The sequence below is a fragment of the Biomphalaria glabrata genome, chromosome 15 (assembly GCF_947242115.1).
Source record: "Biomphalaria glabrata chromosome 15, xgBioGlab47.1, whole genome shotgun sequence".
Taxonomy (NCBI): domain Eukaryota; kingdom Metazoa; phylum Mollusca; class Gastropoda; family Planorbidae; genus Biomphalaria; species Biomphalaria glabrata.
Genome location: NC_074725.1, coordinates 5,432,414 through 5,446,146, shown reverse-complemented (window position 1 = coordinate 5,446,146; position 13,733 = coordinate 5,432,414). Strand labels below are relative to the sequence as shown.

General features: G+C 39.9%; 1 protein-coding gene across 1 annotated transcript in view; it reads right to left on the bottom strand.

The window, feature by feature from the left end:
- Positions 1–13,733, bottom strand: part of LOC106069755 (C-C chemokine receptor type 5-like) — a 30,756-nt gene extending 17,023 nt beyond the window's left edge. Inside the window, exon 1 of the mRNA XM_056013048.1 lies at positions 13,378–13,733. Within this exon, the coding sequence (XP_055869023.1) occupies positions 13,378–13,733 (356 nt within the window). The remainder of the gene's footprint in view (positions 1–13,377) is intronic.

Genomic DNA, 13,733 nt, shown 5'->3' with positions numbered 1-13,733 from the left:
TCTTTCAGAGGATTTAATCAATGTTAGTGTTTCAGAACAGTCGGCAGGAAGAGTAAACTTCCGCTTTAAGGTTCTAGCTAAAGGGAGACAAACTGGAGAAGTGATAGAATCCACTAATGATCTAGAATGATGTATGTAATGTTCAATCTTTTCAACTTCATTGTGGTTTTATTGATGTTCTAGGATTTGCCCTTTAGCGATAGCTAGAGTTGAAACCAGGTTAATGATTAAAATAATTTTACAAATACTCCTTGTCTCGGGTCTGTCAGACGAGCTGGGCTTTTTTTTTCCTTCTATTGTTCGCAGGTTCTTTCATTCGGTCCTTAGAGCTTAGTGCTATTGTCTGTCATCTTATCTCTCTTTTTGACACAATAGCTCGGCATACGATAGACTCTTTCTTTCTTATCTCTTTTTCTTCTTCTCTCTCTTTTTTCTTCTCTCTTCTGTTTCTGTTCTCTCTTCTGTCTCTTTTTCTCTCTCTTCTAGCCCTCTTTTTCTCTTCGCTCTCTCTTTTCTCTTTCTCTTCTCCCTCTTTCTTCTCTCTCTTTCTCTTCTCTTTCGCTTCTCTCTGTTTCTCTTCTCTCTTTCTATTTTATCTCTTCTCTTTCTCTTTTTTCTCTCTTCTCTCTTTCTCGTTTCTTCCTTCTAATTCCATTTTCTCTCTCTCTCTCTCGTTCTTCTCTCTTTTCGTCCCTCATTAGCAGTTATTTTCGCTTCGTTGTTTTAGAGGCATCCAAAAGGAAAAAAATATTAGCTGCATTAATTTTTTTATATAAGTAAACTTCAATATAGGAGAAAGATTTGTCACATTTAAAACACGAGCAGACGTCATTCTAGGGCCATTGCAGGAACATCAAAGTGAATCCCCCTTGATAGCTTGATGTCTTCTGCTGGTTGGCTAGGGACTTAACGTTTATAGAATACGATCATGTGATGTTGGGCCAACTTGATAAACTTAAAATAACTAACAGATCACTGCTTGAAGAAAAAAAAAGGGAAAAAACTTTAAAGAGAAAAGTTCCAAACAAAGGAAAGCCATTTTTTTTTGTAAATTAACTCACTTCGAATTTCAAGATAATGGCAGTAGATGACAGAAGGAAAATGTCTTGGTAGAGGACAGAAAGTGACTTGGTAGAGGACAGAAAGTGACTTGGTAGAGGACAGAAAGTGACTTGGTAGAGGACAGAAAGTGACTTGGTAGAGGACAGAAAGTGACTTGGTAGAGGACAAAAAGTGACTTAGTAGAGGACAGAGAGTGACTTGGTAGAGGACAGAAAGTGACTTGGTAGAGGACAGAAAGTGACTTGGTAGAGGACAGAAAGTGACTTGGTAGAGGACAGTAAGTGACTTGGTAGAGGACAGAAAGTGACTTGGTAGAGGACAGAAAGTGACTTGGTAGAGAACAGAGAGTGACTTGGTAGACCACTGAAAGTGACTTGGTAGAGGACAGAGAGTGACTTGGTAGAGGACAGAAAGTGACTTGGTAGAGGACAGAGAGTGACTTGGTAGAGGACAGAGAGTGACTTGGTAGAGGACAGAGAGTGACTTGGTAGAGGACAGACAGTGACTTGGTAGAGGACAGAAAGTGACTTGGTAGAGGACAGAGAGTGACTTGGTAGAGGACAGAGAGTGACTTGGTAGAGGACAGAAAGTGACTTGGTAGAGGACAGAAAGTGACTTGGTAGAGGACAGAAAGTGACTTGGTAGAAGACAGAACGTGACTTGGTAGAGGACAGAGAGTGACTTGGTAGAGGACAGAAAGTGACTTGGTAGAGGAAAGAAAGTGACTTGGTAGAGGACAGAGAGTGAAAGTGACTTGGTAGAGAACAGAGAGTGACTTGGTAGAGGACAGAAAGTGACTTGGTAGAGGACAGAAAGTGACTTGGTAGAGGACAGAGAGTGAAAGTGACTTGGTAGAGGACAGAGAGTGACTTGGTAGAGGACAGAGAGTGACTTGGTAGAGGACAGAAAGTGACTTGGTAGAGGACAGAGAGTGACTTGGTAGAGGACAGAAAGTGACTTGGTAGAGGACAGAAAGTGACTTGGTAGAGGACAGAGAGTGACTTGGTAGAGGACAGAAAGTGACTTGGTAGAGGACGGGAGTGACTTGGTAGAAGACAGAGAGTGACTTAGTAAACCACTGAAAGTGACTTGGTAGAGGACAGAAAGTGACTTGGTAGAGGACAGAGAGTGACTAGGTAGAGGACAGAAAGTGACTTGGTAGAGGACAGAGAGTGACTTGGTAGAGGACCGAAAGTGACTTGGTAGAGGACAGAAAGTGACTTGGTAGAGGACAGAAAGTGACTTGGTAGAGGACAGAGAGTGACTTGGTAGAGGACAGAAAGTGACTTGGTAGAGGACAGAGAGTGACTTGGTAGAGGACAGAGAGTGACTTGGTAGAGGACAGAAAGTGACTTGGTAGAGGACAGAGATTGACTTGGTAGACCACTGAAAGTGACTTGGTAGAGGACAGAAAGTGACTTAGTAGAGGACAGAAAGTGACTTGCTAGAGGACAGAGAGTGACTTGGTAGAGGACAGCAAGTGACTTGGTAGAGGACAGTAAGTGACTTGGTAGAGGACAGAAAGTGACTTGGTAGAGGACAGAAAGTGACTTGGTAGAGAACAGAGAGTGACTTGGTAGACCACTGAAAGTGACTTGGTAGAGGACAGAGAGTGACTTGGTAGAGGACAGAAAGTGACTTGGTAGAGGACAGAGAGTGACTTGGTAGAGGACAGACAGTGACTTGGTAGAGGACAGAAAGTGACTTGGTAGAGGACAGAGAGTGACTTGGTAGAGGACAGAGAGTGACTTGGTAGAGGACAGAAAGTGACTTGGTAGAGGACAGAAAGTGACTTGGTAGAGGACAGAAAGTGACTTGGTAGAAGACAGAACGTGACTTGGTAGAGGACAGAGAGTGACTTGGTAGAGGACAGAAAGTGACTTGGTAGAGGAAAGAAAGTGACTTGGTAGAGGACAGAGAGTGAAAGTGACTTGGTAGAGAACAGAGAGTGACTTGGTAGAGGACAGAAAGTGACTTGGTAGAGGACAGAAAGTGACTTGGTAGAGGACAGAGAGTGAAAGTGACTTGGTAGAGGACAGAGAGTGACTTGGTAGAGGACAGAGAGTGACTTGGTAGAGGACAGAAAGTGACTTGGTAGAGGACAGAGAGTGACTTGGTAGAGGACAGAAAGTGACTTGGTAGAGGACAGAAAGTGACTTGGTAGAGGACAGAGAGTGACTTGGTAGAGGACAGAAAGTGACTTGGTAGAGGACGGGAGTGACTTGGTAGAAGACAGAGAGTGACTTAGTAAACCACTGAAAGTGACTTGGTAGAGGACAGAAAGTGACTTGGTAGAGGACAGAGAGTGACTAGGTAGAGGACAGAAAGTGACTTGGTAGAGGACAGAGAGTGACTTGGTAGAGGACCGAAAGTGACTTGGTAGAGGACAGAAAGTGACTTGGTAGAGGACAGAAAGTGACTTGGTAGAGGACAGAGAGTGACTTGGTAGAGGACAGAAAGTGACTTGGTAGAGGCCAGAAAGTGACTTGGTAGAGGACGGGAGTGACTTGGTAGAGGACAGAGGGTGACTTGGTAGAGGACAGAAAGTGACTTGCTAGAGGACAGAGAGTGACTTGGTAGAGGACAGCAAGTGACTTGGTAGAGGACAGAGAGTGACTTGGTAGAGGACAGAGAGTGACTTGGTAGAGGACAGAAAGTGACTTGGTAGAGGACAGAGAGTGACTTGGTAGAGGACAGAGAGTGACTTGGTAGAGGACAGAAAGTGACTTGGTAGAGGACAGAGATTGACTTGGTAGACCACTGAAAGTGACTTGGTAGAGGACAGAAAGTGACTTAGTAGAGGACAGAAAGTGACTTGCTAGAGGACAGAGAGTGACTTGGTAGAGGACAGCAAGTGACTTGGTAGAGGACAGAGAGTGACTTGGTAGAGGACAGAGAGTGACTTGGTAGAGGACAGAAAGTGACTTGGTAGAGGACAGAGAGTGACTTGGTAGAGGACAGAAAGTGACTTGGTAGAGGACAGAGAGTGACTTGGTAGAGGACAGAGAGTGACTTGGTAGAAGACAGAAAGTGACTTGGTAGAGGACAGAGAGTGACTTGGTAGAGGACAGAGAGTGACTTGGTAGACCACTGAAAGTGACTTGGTAGACCACTGAAAGTGACTTGGTAGAGGACAGAGAGTGACTTGGTAGAGGACAGAAAGTGACTTGGTAGAGGACAGAGAGTGACTTGGTAGAGGACAGAGAGTGACTTGGTAGAGGACAGAAAGTGACTTGGTAGAGGCCAGAAAGTGACTTGGTAGAGGACGGGAGTGACTTGGTAGAGGACAGAGAGTGACTTGGTAGACCACTGAAAGTGACTTGGTAGAGGACAGAGAGTGACTTGGTAGAGGACAGAGAGTGACTTGGTAGAGGACAGAAAGTGACTTGGTAGAGGACAGAGAGTGACTTGGTAGAGGACAGAGAGTGACTTGGTAGAGGACAGAGAGTGACTTGGTAGAGGACAGAAAGTGACTTGGTAGAGGACGGGAGTGACTTGGTAGAGGACAGAGAGTGACTCGTAGACCACTGAAAGTGACTTGGTAGAGGACAGAGAGTGACTTGGTAGAGGACAGAGAGTGACTTGGTAGAGGACAGAGAGTGACTTGGTAGAGGACAGAGAGTGACTTGGTAGAGGACAGAAAGTGACTTGGTAGAGGACAGAGAGTGACTTGGTAGACTACTGAAAGTGACTTGGTAGAGGACAGAAAGTGACTTAGTAGAGGACAGAAAGTGACTTGCTAGAAGACAGAGAGTGACTTGGTAGAGGACAGCAAGTGACTTGGTAGAGGACAGAGAGTGACTTGGTAGAGGACAGAGAGTGACTTGGTAGAGGACAGAAAGTGACTTGGTAGAGGACAGAAAGTGACTTGGTAGAGGACAGAGAGTGACTTGGTAGAGGACAGAAAGTGACTTGGTAGAGGACGGGAGTGACTTGGTAGATGACAGAGAGTGACTTGGTAAACCACTGAAAGTGACTTGGTAGAGGACAGAAAGTGACTTGGTAGAGGACAGAGAGTGACTAGGTAGAGGACAGAGAGTGACTAGGTAGAGGACAGAAAGTGACTTGGTAGAAGACAGAAAGTGACTTGGTAGAGGACAGAGAGTGACTTGGTAGAGGACAGAGAGTGACTTGGTAGACCACTGAAAGTGACTTGGTAGAGGACAGAGAGTGACTTGGTAGAGGACAGAGAGTGACTTGGTAGAGGACAGAAAGTGACTTGGTAGAGGACAGAGAGTGACTTGGTAGAGGACAGAGAGTGACTTGGTAGAGGACAGAAAGTGACTTGGTAGAGGCCAGAAAGTGACTTGGTAGAGGACGGGAGTGACTTGGTAGAGGACAGAGAGTGACTTGGTAGACCACTGAAAGTGACTTGGTAGAGGACAGAGAGTGACTTGGTAGAGGACAGAGAGTGACTTGGTAGAGGACAGAAAGTGACTTGGTAGAGGACAGAGAGTGACTTGGTAGAGGACAGAGAGCGACTTGGTAGAGGACAGAGAGTGACTTGGTAGAGGACAGAAAGTGACTTGGTAGAGGACGGGAGTGACTTGGTAGAGGACAGAGAGTGACTCGTAGACCACTGAAAGTGACTTGGTAGAGGACAGAGAGTGACTTGGTAGAGGACAGAGAGTGACTTGGTAGAGGACAGAGAGTGACTTGGTAGAGGACAGAGAGTGACTTGGTAGAGGACAGAAAGTGACTTGGTAGAGGACAGAGAGTGACTTGGTAGACCACTGAAAGTGACTTGGTAGAGGACAGAAAGTGACTTAGTAGAGGACAGAAAGTGACTTGCTAGAAGACAGAGAGTGACTTGGTAGAGGACAGCAAGTGACTTGGTAGAGGACAGAGAGTGACTTGGTAGAGGACAGAGAGTGACTTGGTAGAGGACAGAAAGTGACTTGGTAGAGGACAGAGAGTGACTTGGTAGAGGACAGAAAGTGACTTGGTAGAGGACAGAGAGTGACTTGGTAGACCACTGAAAGTGACTTGGTAGAGGACAGAAAGTGACTTAGTAGAGGACAGAAAGTGACTTGCTAGAAGACAGAGAGTGACTTGGTAGAGGACAGCAAGTGACTTGGTAGAGGACAGAGAGTGACTTGGTAGAGGACAGAGAGTGACTTGGTAGAGGACAGAAAGTGACTTGGTAGAGGACAGAGAGTGACTTGGTAGAGGACAGAAAGTGACTTGGTAGACGGTAGAAAAATATTTTACTTATTTAAAGTACTTATTCATAACAAACGAATATTCACATTTGACTAGACTAACACCTTTAATAAAGTCACTAAATTTAGAAAGGCTTCAGGATATAAAACTTAAAAGCAAATTAGCAATCATGCATAAAACACTGAACCATAATCTTCAAATACAAAAACAAAATCGAATAAAATACTCAGAAAGACACATTCCTCGTTCCATACGCTTGAACAAATTTGTACAAATGTTTCTTCTTCCCTAGTGCTATTAGAGCATGGAATGGGTTGCCTGAGCTAGCCATGAAAACCAATGACTGGCAGAGTTTAAGTCATTGATTAACATACATGACTAGATGCATGACGCTTAGGACGTAATCATCTTCTTTTTTGAAGTAACGTCTGTATTTTATAAGATAAGATAAAAAAGTGACTTACTAGACGACAGAAAGAAAGTAACTTGGTAGAGAAAAGAAAGAAAGTGACTTGGTAGAGAAAAGAAAGAAAGTGACTTGGTAGAGAAAAGAAAGAAAGTGACTTGGTAGAGAAAAGAAAGAAAGTGACTTAGTGTTTGAGTAAGTTAAAAGTGAATAAATCTTTTATCTGGCTATAAATAGATAAACACACTGGTGAGGAGGGTGTTAACCTGAAATGGGAGTAGATTCACTTTTCTTTAAATAATCTTTAAGTTTAACAATTTTATCACAAATAATTTTTGTGTAACTGCTACGTCTGTATCAGATGATCAACAAAATGACAGACTAAAGACCTAGCTTGGCAGCTCATTGATTAAACAGTTGCTAATGTGTACAACTAGACTGTTAGGTTAAAGAACATTTCCAACTATCCACCCTTCACATATCCCTTAACCTGCTGAATCGTTGGACTCTCATGATTATTGAGCTGTCTTTTGACCTTGTAATCTCTCATTGGCCTTGAATCTTAGAATCTCTTTCGATGACATATTCGCAAAAACAAAACGGGCACTCGATAAAAGAAAACATCTTCAAAACATCATTGAAGCAAAAAATATACTTAGGCTTTTATAAACTAAGAGAAATAATTACAGTGATTCTCCCCAAACCATTCAGGATAAAATTGCAATTGTGTCCAACCTGTTTCATAGAAGCCTCGTAATGGACATTTCCAGAACTAATTAGCAATAGTTTTCAATGTTTTCAAACACTCTGCTGAGTTATCTTATCTTTTTTTGAAAATCTGAGATAAAAATATAATTAAGCTAACAATAAGCATTTTTTTAAAGGTTCAATTAACTCAATCTGTCTGTCTGTCTGGGTAGAATTTTTACTCGTTTTCCCCCTCCCCTCCCACTTCCTATTCTCGGATCAAGCTGAAACTTGGCACTTTGTTAATGGTTAATGACAACGCATGTATCGATTTTAAAACAAACTTTTATTTTTTTAAATAGCTTGCTAAAAGGCAGCACGGAAGTGTGTAAATGGACACAAAAATAATACACTCACCAACAACTGGTCCATAAAAGTGATTGGATCATAGGGCAGTGATCATTCTATAAGCATGAAAGTTGCGTTAAACCAGGGGTTCTCAACATGTGGGTCGCGACCCCATTGTGGGACGAATGACAAATTGCGAGGGGTCGCTTAAGATCTCCGGAAATTAGATTTTTTTTGTCTATTCATCATTGAAAGTTGTTTTTTCTTGTCCATTCCACCGTGCTGTAACAAGCAGATCTGAACCGTACTTGTTGTTCAAACTAGTTCCTAGCCCGTCCTGTTTTGAGATTGTGTTGGCGCCTTCTTCTTTCTTTGTGACAATAGGTTTTCCAGCTTTATAGTTATTAAGTCCAAATTCAGAAGCAGACGTGATGCAGGAAATGACATTCGTTGTGCTACTGAATTCCTGATCTGGTGGAACAGAAACAAGCTCAACCGTCCTACTACCGCTGGCTAGCAACATGTATAGTGTGAACACGCAACAGAAAAGTAAATAAATGCAAGTCTGAATAATAACACTTTTTAACATTTTATTATGATCACAAATTTATTGATCTGTAAATGAAAAAATAATAATTAGGTTGGGGGTCGCTGCCAAGTGACTAATTATATTGGGGGGTCGCGGAACTAAAAAGGTTGAGAACCAGTGCGTTAAACGAAAACAATTAATAAAAATATTGTCGATTTCAACGTTTAAATCTCGTAAACTAGAAGAGATAGTGAAAATCCGACATCACAATATTTTAGACCATTTAAAGTTCTGATGCAACGGCTATTTTTTTCTTTTCTGAAAGAGTAAAACTCTAATTTTTCAAATCACTTATGCAAGCAGTTTTTTCATAAAAATAGACGGCTTTTACAACTATTTAACACTAATACACTTGTGGCTCTTTATTAGGGGAGGCTACTGTTTTCCATTTGTTTAACACATTTATGCAAACGGTTGTAGATTTTTTTGTCAAAAATTTTTGTTTTTATATTTGAATTGTTAAGTTATGTAATTACTGTTATACTAAGTACTATATTTACACACAAACAAATGTTTACCTTTTTTTTTTAAAGAGAAAAAATCTATTTAGTATGCATTATTAGTTAGACATAAACATAAAAGTGGTAGTAATCTTATAAACTGCATTTACTTCTCTTGCAATTAATACATCGTATATGTATCACACATAATTACATAAGACATCAGTTAGGCCAGGTGAGGCGCTGTGGCTGAGTGGTAAAGCGCTTGACTTTCGAACCGGGGGTCCCGGGTTCGAATACTGGTGAAGAATGGGATTTTCAACTTCGGAATCCTTGGGCGCCTCTGAGTCCACCCAGCTCTAATGATAATGAGTACCTGACATTAGTTAGGGAAAAGTAAAGGCGGTTGGTCGTTGTGCTGACTTCATTACACCCTCGTTAACCGTAGGCCACAAAAACAGATGAACCTTACATCATCTGCCCTATAGACCACAAGGTCTGAAAGGGGAACTAGCTAGGCCAGGTTCACATCTAACTTTACATTCACTTTTACCTATCCTTTGATCTGCTGGACCGTTGGGGGCACTACACAAGATCCATCAACCTTCTTTCTCCATTCTTACCTGTCCTTTTTCTTTGATATAATTTCATTCGGATGTTCTTACTGAAAATATTGAAGCCTGCCTGGGTGGACCACTTCGGGGGCCAATTTTGAGTTTGTGTTTCCACACAAACTGTCTTTGTAGCCTTCTTTATATTTAACATATTTCTATTTCTCCCCTCATGCAACTGACTTAGTGCTAGCGCTGGGGACTTTAATTTGTTCTTTTCAATCACAAAACAAAATTTTCAACTCTAAACCATGATGGGAATATTATCAAAGCATAATAAAATTCGATGTTGTTATCTGTTGCTCGCATAGTTTGCTGTTGTTATTTGTTGTTGTTATTTGTTGTCGTAAAAGTATTTTTACAAAGCTGACATCAACTTAGTTTGTCTGGCTGTCTGTCTGTCTGGTAAAAAATTTGTACAAGTTATTTCTCCAACAGCCAATCTCGGATCAAGCTGAAATTTTACACAATTATCTCTTTTACCTGACAACGTAAGAATCAATAAACAAATTTAACGATTAGTTAATTAACTATTGGTAATTAGTTATTTTTGTTTGGTATCTAGAACAAGGGAAAGAAATTGTACTTGACTGAATGCACGTCTCAAGGAGGCGAGAGTCACGAGTTTGAATTCATGTCGTTTTTTTAAATTGCTTTTAAAAACCAATTATAGTAAAATCCACACAGATATACCTTTCTTTTATTTCTTCCTCCCCCCCCCCCCCATTTTCCTAACTGGTCCAGATAAGGATAGGATCATAGCGTATTGAGAAAGCTAAAAGCATGAGATTGCGCTTAACAAAAATACAATTCGTAAAAGTGTTTCTAATCGCACAGATTTATTATTGTTAGTCTATTACAAATTTCATTACAGGACTGATCCAAACTAAATTATACACTAAATATAAGCTTTGCTTTTAAAACAAAAAGTATTTTTGTATTTTTCTTGTTTGTGAGTTCGGGTTGCGTGAAGACTTAACTGTTCTTGAATTCCAACGAAATTAAACATAATTTTTGTCATGTTTTAACGCCGCTTCCCCCGAAAAGTGGAAAAACTGCAATCAATTTTTGTGTGATCTGTCTGTCTATCCGTCCGTCTGTCACAATTAGATTAATAAAAAAAAAAAGAAAGAAAAAGATAGAGATTTAAGTTTAAGATATTTTACAGCTTGCAAATTTCTAAATTTTATCTTCTGAAAGTAAACTTTGTTTTTTGTTTTTAAAATAAAACATTTTTTAAAAATAAAATTAGATCATTTTTAAAATAGCTCTATTCAAGTGACAACTTCATGGATTAGTGTAAAAAAAACAACACGGCGTAGTCAGCTGTAGTATACCGATAACTGGGTTGTTTATTAAATTTAAAGTCGCTTAAAGTTTATTGATAGATTATCTAGGCGTCGCTTATATTTTTACGTAAATCTTACGTAAGAAGATCAAGACTAGATATTGAGAGTTCTAAATCCGAAGTCTAGATCTAGTTCTAGATGTCTATATAATAAAAGTACCAATAAATAATTAGTCAATTCTACAATGCCCTCTGGCTTAATAAGTAGCACGGTTCGTTCAAGATCACGAGCTCGGTACCCGATGCAACATCGGTTTTGAAACGACTATCGTGTTCTTCTTGAAACAGTCAGGTAGAGTTGACCCTTGGACTCTTGAACTCTAGGCCAGAAGAGGCAAACAAGAGCTCCATCTCACAGGCCTGAATGAGAACAGTGTACACTGTTCTGTCTGGCCAGAGGCCGCGTCCCCCCCCTCCCCCCAATTTCCTTTTCTTTACCAGGCTAACCGTGCGGGACACGCCATTTATGTAACGGCCCTTGAGGAACGGGAAGCTTTTTTACAACCCCGCACAGTGCAATATGGATGCTTTCGCACCCCCTTAGGCACCCCAAAGGAGTCTTGTTTTGCTACCCTTTGGCCTAATCGTTTCCTCCTACGATCGTTTCCATTCGGGCGCCACTATGAGGCAGGGTAGCATGCCCAGGCTATTGTGTTCTTGAAAATACTATCGACTATCTTTTGGAATGAAAGGCTTCATTGATTCCTAAATTTAATACATTACCGTTCAGGAAAATTTTGCCCATCGTATTCTAAGCATAGAGGTAAAGGCCATGATCTATATCGTAGGAATTATTCAATAAAAAAAAACATGCTGTAGTCAGCCTTAGTGTGTTGATAACTGAGTTGTTAATTAAATTTAAAATTGATTTACGTTTATTGATAGATTATCGCAGCTTTGCTTCTATTTTTACGTAAATCTAGTAAAGATTATTTGTAGATTCTAGATCTTGATGAGTTACGTATACTGAAGGTACTAATAAATAATTAAATTCTTATACATTGCCTGCTAATCCGTAGAATTTTTCGATCAAGAAACTGACGGTGTTAAAATCACAAGTTCGATATCCAACGTGAGCTAATTTTTGGTTGAAATATATTTTTTTTAAATTTTAATATGTGTAATGGGGGTATTGCAGAAGATGCCCTAAGTTGTGCTCTGTCGTTAACTTCTTTTTTGAAGTAAAGTCTGTATTATATAAGATAAGATAAGTGTCACAACAACATTCGGATGGTATGACGTCACGTGTTGTGATGCCGGGGATTTTATTTGAATTCAATAGTTAACAAAAAATGAAGATCTAGAATCACAATTGACAATTCTTTGATAAAACAAAACTCTGGAACTTTATTAAATACAACGTAAGTACAGTTTATGTACAAATTACAAATCAATGAGCATGGAACATATTACAAAGGCCTTTCAAACAGAGCTCTTAGAAACGTGACTAGCTACAAGGACTTAATATTATCGACTGACTTTACCTTCTTACTACCGCCAATTCTCTGGCGCTAACTCTTTTCAAAAATGTCTTTGTTTAAATTCAAATCAACCAATAGATTTCAAACATACTAATTAAGTCCCTTGGGTAAATCCTGACTTGAATGACAAGTGTCTAAATTTGAGGATTAAATCCCGAGACTCATGTCGAGGGCTTATATTACTTTCAAAAGTGAAATGTACAAACAATTCTATAATGTAATCTGTGACAATAAGATAAGAAGAAAGTGGGCATTAGAGAGCGATCGTTCATCCTAAGTCAAAGGGGCTTATGAAACTGCTGTGCTTAAAACAGGCCTTGTTAGTATGTGTTTGTAATGTCCTGTAAATAAACACATTTCCTTGTTCACTGTCTTCCTTAACTTTATAACACTAGCTCGAAACAGGGGAGGCTATAGTAAGTAAGGGAGAGAGACACAATGCACACTATATTCTAACGGTAACTAACCCATAAAAAAACTTTATATTACCAATATTGTTTTTTTGTGAGCTTGTTTTTCATTTTTGCTGTGAAAAGATGTGGAATCATTTAAAATAATGAAGTGATGTATTTTTATTTAACTAATATCTTTTTTTTTTTAAAAAGATAAACTTGGAGCAACTGTTTAGGCGTTTTGATCTAAAGTGTTCTGCCTGCGTGCAATATGAACACTGTAGGATAGAGCTCGGCGACCCTGGTTATATTTACATTTTAAAATATATGAATGTCTATGTTTATATTTCATACTATTTTTTCATCATGTTAGTATTTATATTTGAATTTGATTACCCTTGAAGTTATATCTAGATTTACAGTTCTATCAATAGTAATATTTAAAACTATTGCTATATTTTCAGTTAGATTTAATATTAAATTAGTGATCTAATTTGATTTTATTGTTACATGAACATAGGTACCCCTGACTCTCTACAATGATCAACAAAGGCGTCAAGGAAAAGGCAGCTGGCAACAGATGGTATTTGAAAGAGACAGCTGGAGAACTCTCACAAAGTTCGTGAGACATATAATTCGACACTCAAAGAAAGACCCTTGTCGAAGCGTATGCTTTGTCTGCATAGGATGTGGCAAAATTTGCAGGTTCGCGATGGGGTTTAAATAGTCATCTAAAACACTGTACTCATAATCGAAGGCATAGCTTTATTATTTTTATTACTTGTTATAATTTAGTTTCAAATTAATCGAATAGAGAAAGTGTAATGAAATGTAATTTAAATCAACTCACCTTTCCAGCCAAAGTATAAACAGAGCCATCAAGAAGAATGTATCAGTTAGGCATTTGGTGGTCAGGTAGGCAATACATGACTTTCTCCTCATTGACTTGGTCAAGAAGATGGCCGTGGAAGTCACGTTGCCCACGAACCCAAGTGCGCACGTGATGGGCAAGAAAAAAGTCTTCATTTTATTTAGCACCAAGAAGTTTGAGCTAACGACATCTTCCAGTCTCGGCTGTTGGAACTGCCGGAAGTAATCCTTCACGCACTGCTCAGCAACCTCGTGGGTCAGGTTCAGAAATAACGTGGACACATTCATGGATAACAAAGTCTCTTGACTGAAGGTCATCCAGGGACACGGATCCAT